This window comes from Phaenicophaeus curvirostris, chromosome 5 (assembly GCF_032191515.1).
Source record: "Phaenicophaeus curvirostris isolate KB17595 chromosome 5, BPBGC_Pcur_1.0, whole genome shotgun sequence".
Classification (NCBI taxonomy): Eukaryota; Metazoa; Chordata; class Aves; order Cuculiformes; family Cuculidae; genus Phaenicophaeus; species Phaenicophaeus curvirostris.
In genome coordinates this window covers 13,688,711-13,707,669 of record NC_091396.1, presented here as the reverse complement: position 1 = coordinate 13,707,669, position 18,959 = coordinate 13,688,711, and the positions used below count along the sequence as shown (strand labels likewise).

At 41.6% G+C, this 18,959-nt stretch overlaps 1 protein-coding gene across 2 annotated transcripts; it reads right to left on the bottom strand.

Annotated features, from left to right (window-relative positions):
- Positions 1-2,547: 2,547 nt before the first annotated feature.
- On the bottom strand, positions 2,548-18,600 carry RIC3 (RIC3 acetylcholine receptor chaperone). 2 transcript variants are annotated; one of them, XM_069857637.1, is made up of 6 exons: positions 18,461-18,600; positions 12,278-12,501; positions 11,222-11,300; positions 9,331-9,424; positions 4,327-4,475; positions 2,548-3,249 (listed from the first exon to the last, which is right to left on the bottom strand). In XM_069857637.1, exons 1-6 carry the CDS (start codon positions 18,597-18,599, stop codon positions 2,759-2,761), a joined length of 1,176 nt encoding a protein of 391 aa, XP_069713738.1. In that variant the 5' UTR covers position 18,600; the 3' UTR covers positions 2,548-2,758. The 2 variants fall into 2 exon arrangements, with proteins under 2 accessions (XP_069713738.1, XP_069713739.1); XM_069857638.1 differs by having other exon boundaries at positions 4,327-4,472.
- Between the last annotated feature and the right edge of the window lie 359 nt (positions 18,601-18,959).

Sequence of the window (18,959 nt, the reverse complement as noted above, 5' to 3'; positions counted from 1 at the left end):
GGCCACACAATCAAACGTTCCCTTTATGTATGGTGCGACATCTCCACCTCACTGCCCTGCCTACCCCTACAAACAACCTGGAGCCATTCCAGCACTGCAACTGTGGGACTCATTCCACTAAGTCTCACTAATGCCTATGATATCATAGCTTTGGGAGCTGATAAACACTTCCAGTTCTTCCTATCTGTTTCTCACACTGCATGTGTTGGTGTACAAGCATTTCAGATATGCTGCTGAGCCCTCTGTGCTCCCAGGAGCACTGCAAATGCTCACACTAACATTACCACCCTCAGATGATGCCACATCAGCCCTCAACTTACCTACTGCCATCTGGTTAGTACCCTCTTCCTCCACTTCTAATTTAAAGGTCTCTCAATCAGCCCCACCTGTTTAAGCCCAAAGACACGTTTTCCTCATCAGGACAGGTGGATCTCATCAGGCCCCAGCATAACTTGTCTCTCACAGGCTCTTCCATGGTTTAAACCCTGAAGTTCTGGTGCAGGTACCAATCCTGGAGCCAGGTACTGATACTTTGGGCTCACTCCTAGCTTCTAGTAAGATCTGTTCCATGCTCTTCGCAGGCACAGAAATGAGGCTGATGTATTTTTCACTAGATCGGGTTGCTCAAAGCCCCAGCGAGCCTGACCTTGAACACTTCTTCCAGGGATGGGGCATCCACAGTTCCTCTGGGCAACTTGCCCCAGTGTGTCACCTCCCTCATGACTAGAGGCCGTTTCCTCAGCCTGCTCACATGTGCCTCAGCCCCTCACTATCTTGAAGGCCCTGGGCCGGGCCCGCACCCCATACAGCAGTATCTTTACTAGGCTGGCAAGACAATAATTGTTGATGCCCAGCGATGGAACTGGTGAGCCTGCAGGATAGCCCAGGATAGCTGGATCTCCCAGCTAATGGCAGGTGTGGTGGCTGGGACAGGTGCTCCAGCTATGCTGCTGCTGTGGTGTCACCAAGGGGAGCTCTGGCACAGTGTAGTGGAACCAGGGGGAGTGACGCAGGAGATGGATTCACTTCCGTCAGTTCTTCTTGATCTTCTAGTGGATCCATCTCCATGGACTCCACACCATGTCCACAGGAGCAACAGCCATCACTACCACATGGCTGATGGTGTGCCTCATGATGCTGACTCCTCTTCCTCTGCCTCTTCTACAGCTGCCTGCCTGCCTTCCTATGCAAACACGGGCAGCCACTTGCCTTGCTCCTGTGGGACGCCTTCCAGTCATTCTTGGAACACAACGGCTCTGAAGCTCAGTGGATTATAGGACAAGCTGCTGGGTTCTCTGTATTTATAGAGCCCAGAAAAAATGGCAGACAAGGTGGCCTGTGGCATCACTGCGATGGGGCTGCATGGGGCCAAATAGCCTGAAAGATGCCCTCATGTGGGAGAAGGAGGGTCAGGGGGGCTAAGAGCTCATTCTCCTTGAGCACAGGGTCTGCCCTCCACACCCACTCATGTGCCTGGGCTCCAGCTCTCTCCTCATCTCATGCAGGGGGTCCCCTGCAATGGTGTTGCAGGAGGGTTGGGGTCCTCAGTGACCCTTCAGTGGCTGAGAGAGGGTGGCTGAGAGAGAGTGAAGTGTCCAGATGTCCCACTGGTGAGAAAGGGAGGCACAACTCGCCTGCACAAGGTCACCCAGCACTCCATAAAAGAATTCCTGATTGCCAAGTGTTGCATGGGCCCTTCTTCCCCATCCTCTATCCATGCCCGTGGAGCATGGGGAGGTGCCACCTCCTCTGCACAGAGCCCTGAGGGAGAGGGCAGAGGACCTGGCATTCTTTGAGCCACTGTGCTAGCACCATGCAAGGAGCCTGTCGAGGTTACCACGGGAGGTCCTTGGGGCCTGAAGGTGGTTGGGTGTCTTTTCAGTCTGAGGTTCACCCTCGCGGTCTTTCGTACTTTTAAGGGCAAATGATCTCCCCACTATTTTTTTTGTATTGTTTTTTAACTCCATGGACAAATTTTTAGTGTTGTCTAACACAAAGTTTGGTTCAATTCTTGGGCTCATCTGGGAGTTTCACCAAGACATATCACTATGGATATGACAAAGATGAAGGACAACTCCTAATTCTTCAGCCTTGCTCACACTCTTCCTGGAACATAACATAGATTAGGCTACTGGTCCTGCAGCATGAAATAAGCTGGGAAATGGGCCATGGGTTGGTGGTAGCATCTGAATATTTTAGAGACAACAGTTTCTTGGGCATAAAGCAGCAATTTCATAGTTGAGAAAGAGCCACATGTGTGACTATGGTCTCTTCTGCTGATCAGTTAACATTAAGGTAAGAGAAAGAAGGCATATTTTCTCCTCCAACTTCCTAGTAATGTCATAAATATACATGGATTTTATTAAATTTTGTAACAGGTAGCACACAAACAAAATGTTTTTGAGGAAGTCAGGAAAGGCATTTGGTCAACTCTGGGATAACGAAGGGTAAAAGCAAAGACTGTTTCTTCAGAATCAGAAAGGAAAGAATCACAAATATCTGAACTGAACAATCTGCTCCAAGACACCAGTCTCCAAAAAGCAAGGACAAAGCACTCTTGGCAACTTTATTGTAAGCCACTACAAGACTGCATGAAAGAAAGCATTGGCTTCCAGTTTGGGTAGATGTTGTGACTGATTGCTACTATGGGAATGAAACTGGTACAAGGAGATGAACACAGAGAAGTCTTCATCAGGAACACGAATGACAGTTTATGACCTCTGCTTTCACCAGTGGATAATATCCACTGTTGTCCTTATTACTCAAGTCCTTTTGTGTTGCGCTTCCTTAGCAAGCCTGTTTCATCTGAATCCCTGGCTTTTTGCGTTTTCAGTGCTGAATTCTCATTTTCTGACTCCACAGACAGGTCCTCTTGGGTTGGCTCTTCTGCTTCGCTGCAGCTCTCATAGTGGAATACAGTGTTCTCTGCTATGACAGCAGGATCATCATCCTCATAACAACAGCAGCACTCCTCAATGCTTTGGCTCTGATGAAGGTCTGTCTCCTCTTCACTGATGCCAGTTACCTCATCATTTTTCTGCATTAAATTGTGACTGCCCCTTCCCATGGTGAGATCACAGAGCAGGGTTTCACTGTACTGATGCTCCTCATCTTCCATGTCCTCCATTCTTTCTGCCAGCTCTTCCGCAGAGGGCTGGCTCAGATCAGGGTAATCTACAAGGATTGTGTCCTGTTTGCGCTTGGAGCAATTGTAATTATCATAGACAGGATAGGTCTCTTCTGGATAACCTTAAGAATAAAGTGATATGCAGCTTGAAGTGTTACCAGCATTTAAAAGTAGTACTAACTTCAGTGATGGATACACAAGTTTCAGCACTGTGTCATTTATTTAATGCCATATATGCCACAGTATTAAATCCTAGGCAAGAATGTACAAAGCATGACTTCTTTGGAGATGATGGAAAACTCCACTTATTTTTAGAGAGCCAGGATATCAGATCTTTCAGGACTGAATATCTGAGCTTTGCTGAAAGCTATGGGAGCTATCAGGTGAAAATTTTGTCTTAGATATTTAAATAGGTCCATTTATTTTGTTTCTGTCTGCAGATTGACTGATCTGTGTTTTGAAGACTTGCTATAAACAGCATTATTTATAAAACTGAAAAACTAGATATATCAATGACTTTGTGCATTTCATTTTAGAAAATGCATCATGAACTTGACTTAAGAAAACAGCTTGGGGCCACCGATTATGCTTTATGTTTTGGATCATTTTTGAAAGCTGTTTGAAGAGCAAGGCATTAAGTCTGCATTTAAAATTATGATAGTTAACAGCTCAACTAAGATATATTGTAAACACATTTATATAGCAGGTTAACACCAAGGAAGAAAAATGATATTAAAATAATTTTTTAAAGACAAACTTCCTGGGGTTGACTTTTACAATACTGGAGAAAAGAAAGTACAACTAATCAAAAGTAAAAACTCTTAGGTTATCCAAAACATATTGATTCTAATTTCCAAGGGGTTTATGATTTTGCATGAAATCTAGTCCAGTAAGGAAAGTGAAAGATATAACCTACAGCAGCCATGACTGAGCAGCAGATGGAGCATATGGGAATATTCGTATGCCACTTTTGGCTGCAGATAGTGTAGTGTTTACACTAAGTGAAACACTAGATGCCTCAAAACCTATTTTTTTCCTATTACAGTTGGGAAAACAAACCACCTCCTGCAAAGTTTTGAACACTGACTTCTGAAAAGGAAGGATAAAGTTAATGAAAAATTTTGAAAGTATCTGGGACTATAAGTAATCCTTATTCCATGTTTCTCATCAGGGTAATGGTAAGAAGGATTCTTGCTTACCTTCCCAGTCCTCCATGTAAGGAGCTTCTTCAGCTTCCTTCTCAGGAGAGATGCCATCTATGAATTTTCCTTCCTTCATAACTCTAGTAATTTCTCGGAGTTGTTGAAGTAACCTTTTTTCCTGGTCTGTTGTAACATTTTGAGTCCTGCTATAAAACATTAGACACCAGAATTCAGCCACTATTATTATAAACCATTAAAAGAGTTTGAACCCGACTATTTGATCCATCCCAGTAGCACATTCTGAAGAAAACTGGCTGTGGTATGATCACTATTCAACATCTGCATGTGGTCTGCACTTCAGCTTGGTGTAAAGGTTTATCCGTTTATCCAAAAAGGCAGCAAACATACAGGTAAAGGAAGGCAAGTGCAGCCAAAGCAAGAGCAAGATTAAAGTGATACACAAGCAAAAGTTGTGGTACAAAAGACACTACAGAAATTTCTGGCCTTTATATGAGTTTTAGGTGAGAATAGAGGGCTATGCTTTGTTTGAAGCATTTTAAGAAAATGAAATTAAGATCCTATGCTATATTTAAAACGACTTGTGGGGCTGACCAAAACGTCCTCATAGACATTAGTCTCAAGAGTCTAATGATCCCTAATTATGAGCATTGAAGGTATTAAATTTGCAAGACCTCATTAAATGCTGGCCAGATCATCAAGTTACTATACAGAGTCAACAATGCTGCCTGCGGTGGGAGGCCGCGGAGAAGCAGGAAAGAAGATTTAAAAATGAAAAGAAGGTGTTACATTTACCTTTAACTTGCCTTTGGAATGAGAGGGAGAATGGGAGAGGACTGCAATTTTTATTGGATTAGAAGCAGACTATAATTCTGACAGGTTCTACAATACTGACTCTATTAATTACTACTACTCAGGTAATGCAATTAATTACACATCCAACAGATAAGATCATGCAGTCTTTACAGGTTATTTTCACTGGGAAAAAAAAGGAACAAACCAGTCTCCTAAAAATATTATGACAAAAAAGGAGTAATTGGAAGGTGGTGATTTGAGCTCTAGTGACTAACTCTATAAGTCAGGACAAGAAAGACACTGGCTGCACTTTGGGGTGAAAATGGTTCTGACTGTTGTGCTTGCTTCATCTTGAGTTTGAAGTTCTTCTTGTGCAGGTGTTTGATCTCTGTGTAAGTGCCAGTTCAAGCCTCTCAGGGGACTGAGGCATGACTCTTTTGAGTCTTGCTGTGTGCTGAACTGCAGGCAGCATGTAAGGTGAGATAGATGATCCCTGCTGATCCCAGGCCATCAGCTAGACAGATGACCTCCAGGATTAGACAGCTGCTCAGTGAGTCTTAGTGGTGAGATGGGAAGAGGGAAGCTGGAAATAGATTAATGGTTTTGGATTTAGGTAATTAGTATCTATCTAAACCTTGTTTCAGGCACCTGAATTCTCATAAGCTGGAAAACTTGCATCCATCTTCGGTTTTCCCTCTTATTAACTGTTGTGAATAGAGCAGCACTTTAGCAGGTACTTTGTGCTACTCTACATATATGGGAATAATGGTGACATTATAGTTACTCCACTAAAGGCAGAAGAGTCATACTCATTTAAAGCCAAAGAATTGGCTTGTGCAATGGTGATCAAAGTGCTGAACCTGTGCACAGTTGGATACGCAGTTGTCTGTAACTGAACTTATTAATAGCCCAGGAGCAGGCCCACTGCTTTCATTAGCAGCTACCCAGATTAAATTATTTGACAGATCACAAGGCAAAACATCGCATCTCTGTGCTTCCCGGAGGGGCACTTTGCTCCACAGTTTGAAAAGCTGATACAGTCCCAATGCTATATGAAGGTTGCACTGCGTCCCCTCAAATTGTGGTGGCAGTTTGTTCCACAGAACAAGCAAAGGAGATGCGTCAGTGTGAGATGGCATCTTCTCAAAAGCCTGGGTTATGAAGATGTAGAATTTGAGATGTGAATTAGGAGACACACAAAAAAATGTTTTCATCAGCAAGCTGCCATTGACAGAAGCTGTAATAGAACTGTCAAACTAATCCTCTTTTATAAATAGAAGTGCATGTAATTTGAATATATGTCACCTGGATAAAGACAGAGAAGCCTGTCTGTTTAGCACAACGGGAAGATATCCTAGCTCAGATAATAGGATCAATCCATGCAGCCGCATCATTGTAGCATTACATATAGGAAAATTCCTAATATGCTGGATTCTCATTAAGAAGCACCTATTGCAGCACAAGATCTCTGCTTTTCAGAATATTCCTCCTCTAGATACCTTGTGTCAAAGACAAAATTCCCTGTAGAGAGGGAGAAACCAAAGCCCATGCACTATTTCTACTTCATTTAAGGCCTCTAGGAAGACTTACTGTATGATGCTGGCAATGTATAAGACATCTGGCCGCTTGTGTACAGTTTTACTAGGGTATAATGAATTTATTTATACTAAGATGACAACAGATACAAAAGGTTTACCGTGTCAGTAAAAGTCATTATTTCTGCTCTGTGTATTTGTAGCTCCAACACAGCAATTAATTAGTTTAGGTTTGGTTATGTTGCTGAGGTCCTGGCCAGGTAGCTCCTTCTTCCTCTTTCTTTCTTTAATTTGCTTCTAGTCCTTGCTAATATATACTAGGCCTTTTTAAAAGTATCTGTACTTTTACTTTTTGGAAGTTTTGCATTTCTGCAAGGGGTTTTCTGTACTTAACACTGTAGCAATTCCAACTGGTATGTTGGTTTGGAAGGAGGTCTCCTTAATTGGTTTGTAGGTTGACCTTCAATCCTCATTAAAAAAAAAAAAGGCAAATTCAAGTTCCTGCCTGCCTGTCTAACTTCTACAACAAAGGGCTCGACAATACAAGCTATCACATCTGAGAAAACCAGCTAACAGCACTGAGAGGTCTTCCAACTTCACTTCACTCAAAAGCTTTTGAAAGAAAAAGAAATGAGAAGGACAACTCACAGCAAGGAAACAGCACATATACTTGCTAAAGAAGAAAGCAGAATAAAATCACAAAGCATAATATATATTACTCCTTTGAAACATAACTTCTTTCCATGGTACAGCATTATCTGAGAAAAAACTGTCCTTCCAAATTCATCCAAATTTCAAAAGCAATATTTTTTTTGAAGAAAATATACAAAATTATGATCTTTCTGCATCCTAATAATCTTCACCAGAAGAAGAAAGCCAGGATGAATACCTGAGCAATTCATTCAGGAGAACAATACTCCTGAAGAGGATGCATGACCTCAGATCTCACTTCAGCACTATTACAAACACTGCATGTTATGGTGAAATATTGGGGTTTGTGACAATGCAAAATACATCCTTTGGTTTTGTTACTAATATTTCACCCGGCAGGCTGGGAGCTTCTTTGCTATAATGGGACATGGTTTCACTTGGGGTCTTTCAGCATTAGATTAAATTTGATACCAGTTATTCCTTTCTCTGACTTTTCTATTGTAAAGATTTCTGTTTAATAAAATAATAATTAACAGAACTCAAGTAATTTTTGCTCTCTTCCTCCTTCATTTTCATTTAGATCTATCAACAACCAGACTGAATAAGCCTAGCACTGCACTCTGTGCTCTAATTCACTTTCTAACCATATGTTTTATTTTAAGACATTCATACAGTATTACTGAATTTTATCGCAGCATAGATTAAGAAAGATTCATAGCCTGGGTGTATTTGAAAAACAGCTATTTGCTCCATCTAGAGCAAATTAGAATCTAGTGGTGCTTTGTCCTCTCTCTTTAAAGAGGATACCTAAAAAATTCTTTATTAGATTCAGATTCCAATTTCCCCTGAGGCCTTTATATCCACCTATATAAATTGTTTGGTGAAACAAAGAAGGGAAGTTCTACTAAATAAAGGCTCTGAGCCAATAACACAGACTGGAACAAATGTTGGATCAGACCATGAAACTATTTTCTCAGTACAAAATATTCTATCCTGAGAGTCAGCACAATATCTGGGCAGCTCATAAGCCTATTTCTGGCAGCTTAAAGGTACACATAGAGCATTGTGTTAGCTCTCCCAAACAGAGATGAGTAATAGGCAAAATAGTATCCTTCTGTTTCACTAGTGTAACCAGGGTACCTTAAAAGTTCTCCCCATGGAATGTAGCCTAATACAGGCAAGTCTGACACCTTGCCCTGCTGAGAAAACTGCAGCTGCAATAGAGGGCATGGTGCAAAGTGGACAAAAGTAGATGTTCAAAGAGAATTCAGTTTGAAGAATAAATGAACCTAACATGCAAGTTCGGCACAGAACTTGCTATAGAATGGGTTAAAACAGGCACTGACTGACCTAGACGAAGTCCACATACATTGCAACGTGAACAGCTCTATTTTTTTGCTTGCAAACTTCACTTCAACATTCACAGTATTTAAATCTTCAAACACTGCAGTTATGGCATTGTCCTATTGATGTGGTGTTACACTCCTTAACATAGACTTGTTAAGCATAGACTTGTTTCCAGTGTTTCTTTATAAGGTAGAATAGTGATCTCAGATTTCTAGCAAACATTAATAAACATTAATAAATATGTAAATCTTGATTTTACAACTGTTTTCTTCTTTTATATTTAGAAGAAAATGCATGTATTTATTAGTTACAGAGTGGAACTAAGTTATGGAATCAGATTATTATACAATTCTGCTCTTACAGAAATATCTTATGGATATTCTAACAGGCATTTAAAAAGATTATAACAATATTGCTATTTAGAAAAATAATCCATAGCACTGGAAAATAACATAAAACAAACGGGTCTTTTAGGAATCATTCACAATACTACCTTGGTCAAAAAATACAGGTTGTTTTGTAAACTTTAAATATAGATGCCTTATTTTCTGTTTACACATACTTGTCATTATCTTCCAAATAATGCACTACACAAACGGTGAGCATAGGCATAATTGTTTTTATGTTTAAGGGAAATGAACTTGGAAAAATGATTTATTTTAAATACAGATGCTGAAAAAAAACCTGCAGAAAAATTATGTAAGTTGAAACATACCTGTCACAGTTAGGTCCTACTCTGTTGATGAGTTTTTCCATAGCTGCTTCTGTCTCTCTCAGTTTTTCCTGGAGCTGGGCAAGCTCATAGTCAGCTGTAAAATGAGCAAAATCCCAAGATGTGTGAGCAGGAGCTTTGAAAACTTATCCCTGTCTCATTGTCACTGGTGGGAAATGCTGTACCAAACCAGACTGACTGTGAAGAAACTAAACCACACAGCTTAAAGAGTTCTACTTACTTTTCCAATATACATAAGAATGTTTAAGAAGGTGAAGACTATCGCTAATGGTGATACAACAGGCTGAAAACACCCTCTTTCGAAAGCTGCCGAGCAACCTCCCAGTAAGCAGAGTGAGAGGGTCACTATAAATGACCTGGAGATTAGAGTTAGGGAAAAGAAAACATGTTTTCTTTTTTCCAAAGGAAACCATAGTGGTTTACTGCCTACTGCAGAATGTATAGTTCTAATGGAATCTCCCTTGGTAACAGAGACAAAAGGTCACTTGAACATTTTCTCGCAAGTCTAAGGTTTGAGAAACCACATTTATATCAAACACACTAAAGTTCATGGACTTGATGGCATCCTACCCTGCACAGGCGTATCAGGGTAGGCATTCAGTGCTAACCGTCTGCCAGGCTTACCAGAAGGCTACACGGCATCTGTCTGGGGAGCAAAGCACGGCATTTCCATAGCTGCATTTCATTTTCAAAAAATATGTTCATAGCATTATAGTAGACATACATGTAGGAACACCCATATGGGGCTTCATTTAGCCAAAAGTGTTAACAGTAAAGATTTAACAGCATGGACGTCAACAAAAATGCTTGAGCTTCTTGTTTGGCTTTTGTAGCTCATGCTCAAAATCCTTAAACTGAGACTTCATAGGTCTCAATTGCAGAAGAAAATGAAACCAGCCTGGGTCAGTTAGATACAGGCACACCCATGTAAGCAACACAAAGGCACAATGGAACTCCAACATAGTAAGAATGAAGAAAACCATCCACAAACATCTTTTTGGAAAGATCTCTACTCTGCAGAGAACATCATTACTTAATGTATCACTGATGTCATTATTTTGCATATCGAAGAGTTTAAAATAGGGGAAGGGAAATCAGCAAAAGGAAAGGAAGTTTCTCCCTCCAAGTCACTACGTAAGTGGTGACTCAGTCTTCAGGTTCCTAGTCCAGTGACTTGTCCCCTGCTCTGCTACTTTTCTTTCCTATTACAATGTACACATCTAAACACAATACATTTAAATTCTATTATGGTAACTACTCATCCATCTTCAATAGTAAGCTTATTGATTTTTCTAATAAATTTCTACTAATAGTTGAATCTATCCCACTGATGTTTAAGTGAAATCACAATAACGTTTCAGAACACTGTTTGCTTTTTTTATTGCACTCATCAAAACTTTGAGCATTGCAAAAAGAGAAGCAAAGAAGTAGGGAAGTGCCTGGTGATGGCCAAGAATTCACAAATGCAAAAAAATGAAGATAAATCTAATAATATATTTATATACTATTACTCGAATATTATGGACTGTAGAATAATTATAGATGGACATCCTATTCTCTATTTTTAATTATTAGCTACATAGTTTCTCAGCAAATCTATACAGTTAATTCAGTGAACCTCACAAAATGTCATTGCTTCCAAGGGGAGCTTGGGACCAGGCTACTATCACAGAGTCTCACTATCTGAACGAGATTAGAAAGCAACAGAGCAGTGATTGATTAACTCCTGCTCATTCCAGCAGAGTTGCTTCAGGCTTGTTCTTTATGGAGGAGGAAGCAGCTTCACAGTGTGCCCAGAACTTGAAGAACCCACTTGGACCCTCCCTCTACACAGTGAACAGCTACACAGATAAAACTCAGAAGTCAAACTCACTGATTTTCCTCTTCAGGTTTCCAGGTGCAGCGGTAGGACATTTCGGCTCTCCAGCAGCAGTTTTTCCCTTGGAAGCCAGCTGAAAAGAAAAGGTGACCCTTCTATGACTTACAGCAATAGTAACATATAAACCTCAAAAGAAACTGAAAAAAGGATAGAAAACGAAAAAAAAGCCAGAACATAACCATAGAAAATCATGCCTGGCAGCAAAAACAGACAGCTATGAAAAATGCTTGAGAGATTTTATGCCAGGTGAAAACTCTTAAAAGACACTTGGAACAAATGGTATTTTTAAGCACAATGATACTATAACTCATAAAAAATAACTTTTTCATTTTAGAATATTTATCTGTTGCAGCCTGATCCTTTAATTCTTCTGTGTTTAGAAGGGAAAAAAAACCCAGTTCATTGGGCAACTATTGTGACACAAAGGACAGGTTCTGAAGGAAATTCATGTCACCCCATTAATCCTTACCAATTTTGTACCTGCAGCAAAGATACACTCTGGCTCTATACAGAAGCTGCAGGCCATCTATTGCTTTCATCCTCTCTGTGTTTGATCAGCTCACCCAATTCACTTAATTCTTGTCTCTTTTCTGTACAGAGCACACTCAACTACTTGAACAGTGCTCAGTCTGGATTCATCCCCCTACTCAAAGGAAAAACATTTCCACAAGTCCACCTCTCCCTCCTCCCACACAGCTGACTGTCATCACCTACACGCAAGTCATGTCTGCATAACAAAAAGCCATGAAAAGATCAAACCACATGTGAAACACCTGAGAGGAATTTGGGCTGCGCTTTTTTTAAACTAGCTTTCAACCAGTTCCTCAGCTGGGGTAGTTCCAGAGTGGTCAATACAACCTTACAAACTCCCATTCTCCAGCAAAATGGTGTTTTTATTCCAGATGATATGCAAGAATAGTACTACCTCTCTCACTTCAAATGCGTAACACAATATGAAATGGAACCAGGTACAGACATGGAACCATTAGTTATGTTTTGAGGATTTTCTAGTTGTTATTTCCTTGGCTTTTCAGTTTATGCTGGTCTTACCTTAAATAAAATGTACAGGATATATAAAAAGATGCCAAATCCATATATAGGAATAATCTGCCCAACAAGACCTCTTCCAGTTCCACCACTGCCTCCACCAGCACCTCCACCTGCCTTGGCTTTGGCAACTGCTTCAGCAAGATGAGACCTTGGAAAATGAGGGCCAGCTCGGCTGTCGGGAGTCGCCTGGTAATGCATCCTTGGCGGAAAGCGACCAAGCTTCCCTGAAAAAAACCACACAATTATTTTAATTCCTAACTTTTCACACTTTAACCTGCAGCGTAAAACTGCCCCAGGTGTGGCTGTCCTCTTTTTCTCTACTTTTCAATACACCACAACTGATGAATAAAGTTAAATTGTTGGACTGTACACAGTAAGTCTGTAAACTCAATCCCTAGTCACTTACTACATGCAGTGCTAGGAGGTAGGTATGCACAATTACCCTCTTGATTCTAAGAAGAGAAAATGTTGGCAGGGCAATTAACAAAACACGGAGTTTGACAGCTACATACTTGTTCAAAGACCCTATGAATCAGCATGATGAAAACCCAAACTCTTACTTCTGATTCTCCATTGAAAAAAAACCCCAACAATGTATCAGTTTTTTGCTGTGAGCCCAATCTTTCAATATTACACAAAGGCAGATTAATGTATAAGCCACTACCCATCTAGTGTCCTGATAAACAACTGCAGTGTTTGCCCAGCATAGCTTTTTGGCTATTGCCATATGAAGTAGTACATTACCTAATTTTACCAGAAGATTAATCAAAGATCAAGAAAAGCAATGACATCTCAAACTGCTCTTAAAAAGGTGCTGGGTAAAACAATGTAAGATAGGAGACTGAATATAGCTTGAGACATACGGCATTTGGCATTTTAGAGGGGAAAAATAACGGTTTCTAGTCTTGAGAGAGGCAAAGAGAATTTAAAACAAGAGAGGCGACTGCGCATAAATAGAAGCATAGATACTACAGTAAGAGGGCAGAGACAGAAACGGTGTTTTGGACAATTTCATTCAACTGATTCAAGTAGAATTTCAATAAATCTAAGCTCATGCAGTTATTCTATTTTTCTTGCTGCTATCAATTCAACAATTTTGCCATGAAAAATCACTATTTTACCCCTCTCTGTATTTCACATCCTGCTTTCTAACTCCATTCCCAGCCTGGACTTGCCCCTGCACCTCCACCATTCAGGACTGAATGAATTACTCTGCCACCGAGTCTGGTGGTGGGAGGCGTTGGATGGAATCACCAGAGGTGGGGACTGCCAGGCCAGGCTGCTGCTTACCCCCTGACTCCAGCCACAAAACTCTCCCTCTCTGGCACTTGCTGCAGGAAAGCCCAGCAGCCTGGACACTGTTCACTGGTGCTGGGGCAGGCTGCACGCACTTGCATAAAGAAAATGTAAAGCAGGTTTGAAATAGCAATGAAAACACCTAATTTCATTTGTCTGAGTACCTAGCTACAAATATTTTTATCAGAAAAAAGGCAAGAGAAAATGAGATTAAATTAACATTTGTTATTGTTAGGAAACATCATCATAGGCAGCTAAATTCCTGAGCACAGAAAATTACAGTAAATATGTATTATGAAGGGATATCAATAATTAATGAAGTTCTACTATTAAGACCACATTTTTCTTGTAGGTGATGGTATAAATTCTTTGAGTGCCATAGGCTTTTGTGAAACTGCCCAGGTATATGACCACCAACCAAAACTGCTCTCAGAATAGGTTGGGAAGGAAGCTCAGGAACAGCTAAAGAAGCTGTTATCATGCCTTTTCATTTTAGTGAATTATTCAAAGTCTGTGATGGAAAGTATAGAATCTTATTTACAGGAAAGTCCCATTGCTCCAGCAAGAATGCCTTGCAGCAGTAGGTCACTGTGGAAACAAGTGTGATGTCATGTAGAGAGCAGCATCGCTGCCGAAGGGATGAAACAGCAGGGTAGATAAACCTGTGTAAAATATCTTATACTCATGCAAATATTCTTTGTTAAAAAAAGGAGATGAAGAAAACAGAAAATAATTGACAAAGGTGAAAGCGTATTTAATGGGAAGACTTTTCTAAATTATCTGCAAGGCCCCGTTTGTGCTTTAGAAGATTCAATTCAATTCAAGATAATCAGGTCAAAGGAACACACACAGGTACTTTCATTATCAAAATAATTTCATGGCTCTTAGTTCTACATCTTCCCTGTTTGTTTTGAATCTTCTATAACAATTTCCTTGTTTAAAAATAAATATTATTTCCCATAACTTGTTATTGTGAAGAATCCATGCCAATAACAGAGGAATCTTTTTTATAAATACTTCTGATTTTGGCAGGCAGTATAACATCAAGATGAACCAGACAAACAGTATGCATTCATGTAGTTCTTGTTCTTTTATGGACATCTATCAAATAGCTCTAGGTGTGTTCCCAACAACACAACTTTAGAAACCTACTCGAAAAAGGTTAGAAAGAATGACAATTTTGAAATCCTTACTTTAAACCACTGCAGGGGTGTTGAACATTTCATATTAAATATGGCAAGTGGATGATAAAAACAAAAATACAAGAAATACCCCAAATGGAAACATCTTAATTTTCTTAAATAAGGACATATGCAGGCAACTGATGTGCGCACTGCACAAACCAAAGTTAGGCAGAGGCATTACCTGAACAGTCATGTATTCTTCTGCAAAGCTGATGCCACTTTATTGCTCATAAGAATGCAGGCAGACTATACACTTATTGCCATGGAGCTGTAAGGTTTTGCTTAAACTACCAACTTAGAGAGTAATTCTACAAAATGCATGGCATATATTTACGAACACTGGGCTTAAAAGGACTTTTTAAAGTGCTAGTAGCTCTTTTTTTCCTCTTTTCCAAAAGATTTTTAAAAAACAATTCTAACACTTGTCCATGACGTTAACTAGAAATGTGATACGTTCACAGTTAAATTCTTTAAACAAGTTCGCTCATATACATGAAACTGTTGCTGTAAAAAAGAACAATCTTCCTCTCTGAGAGATAATATGAACTTCTGTATTACTATGCTCAGTTTTCCTAAAATTGCTTTATTAGAGAAAGCACCATTCCCATGCCTAAAATCTATTTTGATAAAAAACCTTCTGGTAACATTGAGTTCTAACAAATGATAGTAAACTTCATGCATGTTTTATTCATGCATTTTGCCCCCAAGACTACAGTAAGCACTTCATTAACTTTAAGAAAGACATGACTCCTTCAAGTCCCTGAACCTGCTGTCAGGTAACTGCAGTTACCAGTTCAGTGAAGAGGATGACAATGACAGAAATATGAATTGAACTGTTCAATCAAGATTTATTCTTCCAATAAAAAAATAACTTCAGCTGAAATAAAGTTTGGTCTACAAAGCAGGTGTAATGAAAATCTTGCTATCAAATTGCAAATATGGACTATAAATTCTCATCTGAAACGATCACCTGAGGTATTAAATCCTGGGCCAAAGACAGGTGCTGGGGTGCAACAGATGAGCAACTCAAGCACTCACTGTGCACCAGGGACACACAAACTCATGCTGTACTTATTATCTCCCGCAGGATGATGGAAGGAGTATTTATGCTACCTATTATAAGCATTTAATGGTGGCTGTGAAGACCTGAGTAGCTTATGACAGCACTGCTTAAAGCAGGCTGTACTAGAACAGGTATGATCATCATTCATCAGACAGATCTCACTGAAAATAATTTGGGAGCAAGTTTTAAACTGGGTTTTTATTTTGAAGCCAATTTTTTCTGTCAGGTCAATTCAATCCAGTCCTGCAACCAAAGGAAGCACCAGAACATTAATTGGCAAAGACTGCACTGCTGTGGGACAACAGTTTGACAAATACCATCACTTCGTATCACTCCATGATCAGAGTCAGGAGCTGCACAGAGGCATAAGTTAACAGATAGACAGATACCACATCCCGGAGCATCTGCTCCCATCCTTGCTTCAGGCAGGTGAATCCACAGTCATTAGTGAGACTCTTTGCTGCCTGCTGGGCCTTTGCAAGTGCCCTCAGAGTCTGCTCTTGATGTGCTATCAAAAAAATAACCTATCATTCAGGTTTTCAGTGGTACAGATTATGGAATGAAACCATAAACCTGTAGATTTACAGAGCTGAACCTATACTGAGGTTCTTGAAGACCAAGAATACACACATTAACTGTGGAAAGTAGCTGTAGTACCAAAGTCATATATTTTGGTTCAACGTTGTCTCAACAGTAACTCTAGCCAGGAAGTTCTTAAAAAGCTCTGGTCAAATGAAATCAATGTCATTGAAGTGTATGGTCACATTAAGAACCAGGCTGTTGGGAAGATAAACGAGTGCCTGTGGGACAGCATCCAACACAATCTAGTCATAAAAAGAATGGGAGATGCTTGTATGAATTCATTGCTCTAAAACTTGAGGGGACATCAGAGGACAAGCAAAAAGGGCATCATTAAAGGCATTGCAAGGACAAGACCTGAGTCTAAGTCATCACATAGCAGATTTATTATGAGAATCTGGTGTATGAAAGCCAAGTTTAAAACACTGGAACAGAAAATTAAACAATGAAGATGACTGAAATGAACTTTTATTTCACATGCAACAACAAAAACATTTCATATAGAAAATAACAAAATAATGAAGCTTTCAAATAAAAAGTGATGTAATGGAAAAAAAACGCAACAAACTGGTGTGAGTATGTCCCTTTACAGTAGCTTTAGTGCTTGCATAAAATGAGATTTGGAGGATTTAAAACTATCTTCTTTTGAAGGGAAAAGAAAAAAGGTAAATGACAGCGAGAACAATAAATTCAGCCTTTGACGCTCCCCATAAGCATGAGGGTGACAACTGACTTTCTTATAATCAGTTTTCTTTCAGCTAGGGGATGCATTTAGTAGAGTAGGAACCAGAGAACATGGCTTCTTTACTACATGCCAGCCACCTAGGGCCAGTTAAACTATTACATTTTATCCATTACCAGGCATTACCATTTCTACTTAGAAACAAAGTTCTTCACCCTGAATTGATTTCATTGTGGCTCAGATACAGATAACTTAGGGAGGGTTTATTGTGCTGACTATGACGCAAAGCTTTCCTTAGAGAAGACGCTCTATGGGAGAAGGTTCCAGCCTCACAAACTTGCCTCTTTTAGTGGCTGTAGGCACAGTCACCTGTATGCTGACCTCCACTGTCTTCAGGAGTTGCACCTGGATGAAGCCCAGCAAGCTTGCGGTGCATGTAAATGGCATTGAAGTCAACAGAACTCCAGTACAGGGATAACTGTAATTACCTTTCCAGAGGGTCCTGGACGGGCTGGAAAAGTGGGCCTGTGAGAACCTTATAAGGGTCAACAAGGCCAGGTGCAAGGTCCTATACCTGGGTCTGGGCAACCCCTGGTTTCAATACACGACTGGGGATGTAATTGAGAACAGCCCTGCAGAGGACTTGGGAGTGCTGGTTGAAGAGAGGCTCGACATGAGCTGGCAATGTGCGCTCGCAGACCAGAAGGCCAACTGTAGCCTGGGCTGCATCAAAAGAAGTGTGGCCAGCAGGTCAAGGGAGGTTATTCTGCCCCTCTGTTCCTCATTTGTGAGACCTCATCTGGAGTATTGTGTCCAGTTCTGGAACCCTCAACGTAAGAAAGGCGTGGAGCTGTTAGTGTGGGTCCAGAGAAAAGCTACAAAGATGACCAGAGGTTCTGGCGCATCTCCCATACAAGGACGGGCTGAGAGTGCTAGGATTGTACAGCCCGGAGAAGGCTCCAAGGAAATCTTATAGTATAGTAATCTTCCAGTACCTGAAAGGGGCCACAGGAAAGCTGGGGAGGGACTGTTCACAAAGGCTTGTAGGGATAGGACTAGGGGCAATGGGTACAAACTGCAGAGGGGCAGGTTTAGACTACACATAAGGAAGAATTTCTTCACCATGAGGGCAGTGAGGCGCTGGCACAGGTTGCCCAGGGAAGCTGTGGCTGCCCCATCCTTGGAGGTGTTCAAGGCCACGCTGGACGGAGCCCTGGGCAGCCTGATCCAGTGGGAGGTGTCCCTGGAGCGCAGGGCAACGGCAGCGCTGGGGGCCGTGTAGGAAGGAGCGGGTGAGGCCGCGGCCCCCGCCCCGGGGCAGAGCTCCCCCCGCAGCGCGCCCCGCCCGGCGGCTCGGAGCCACCGGAGCCGCCTCTTACCCTCGGGCGGGGCGAGCGGGGCGGCGCCGGGCTCCTGCTTCCCGCCGCCCCGCGACAGGAAGGTCCTTGGCAGGAGGAGGGAGACGCAGAGCACCAGGCAGGACAGCGCGGCCACCCTGCAGCACCGCGACAGCGCCATGGCCGCCCGCCCGCCCCAGCCGAGGCCCCCGGGCGCAGGCGCGGGCGGGGCGCGCGTGCGCCGCGCGTGACCCCTGGGCGGGGAGGCAAGGGGGGGGCGCGCGTGCGCCGCGCGTGACCCTGGGGGTGTGAGGTTGGGGGGGCGGGCAGCGCGTTCATCTGCGCATGTGGAGACTCGAGGCGTGGTCTGGGTTGGGCGGTGGTGGAAACGGCGCTTAACCTTAAAAACGCAGCCCGCGAGTCTTATGCCTAGAGTGATAGAATCATAGACTAGTTTGAGTGTAGAGGGACCTTAAAGATCATCCAGTTCCAACCCCCCTGCTGTGGGCAGGGACACCTCCCGCTAGATCAGGCTGCTCAA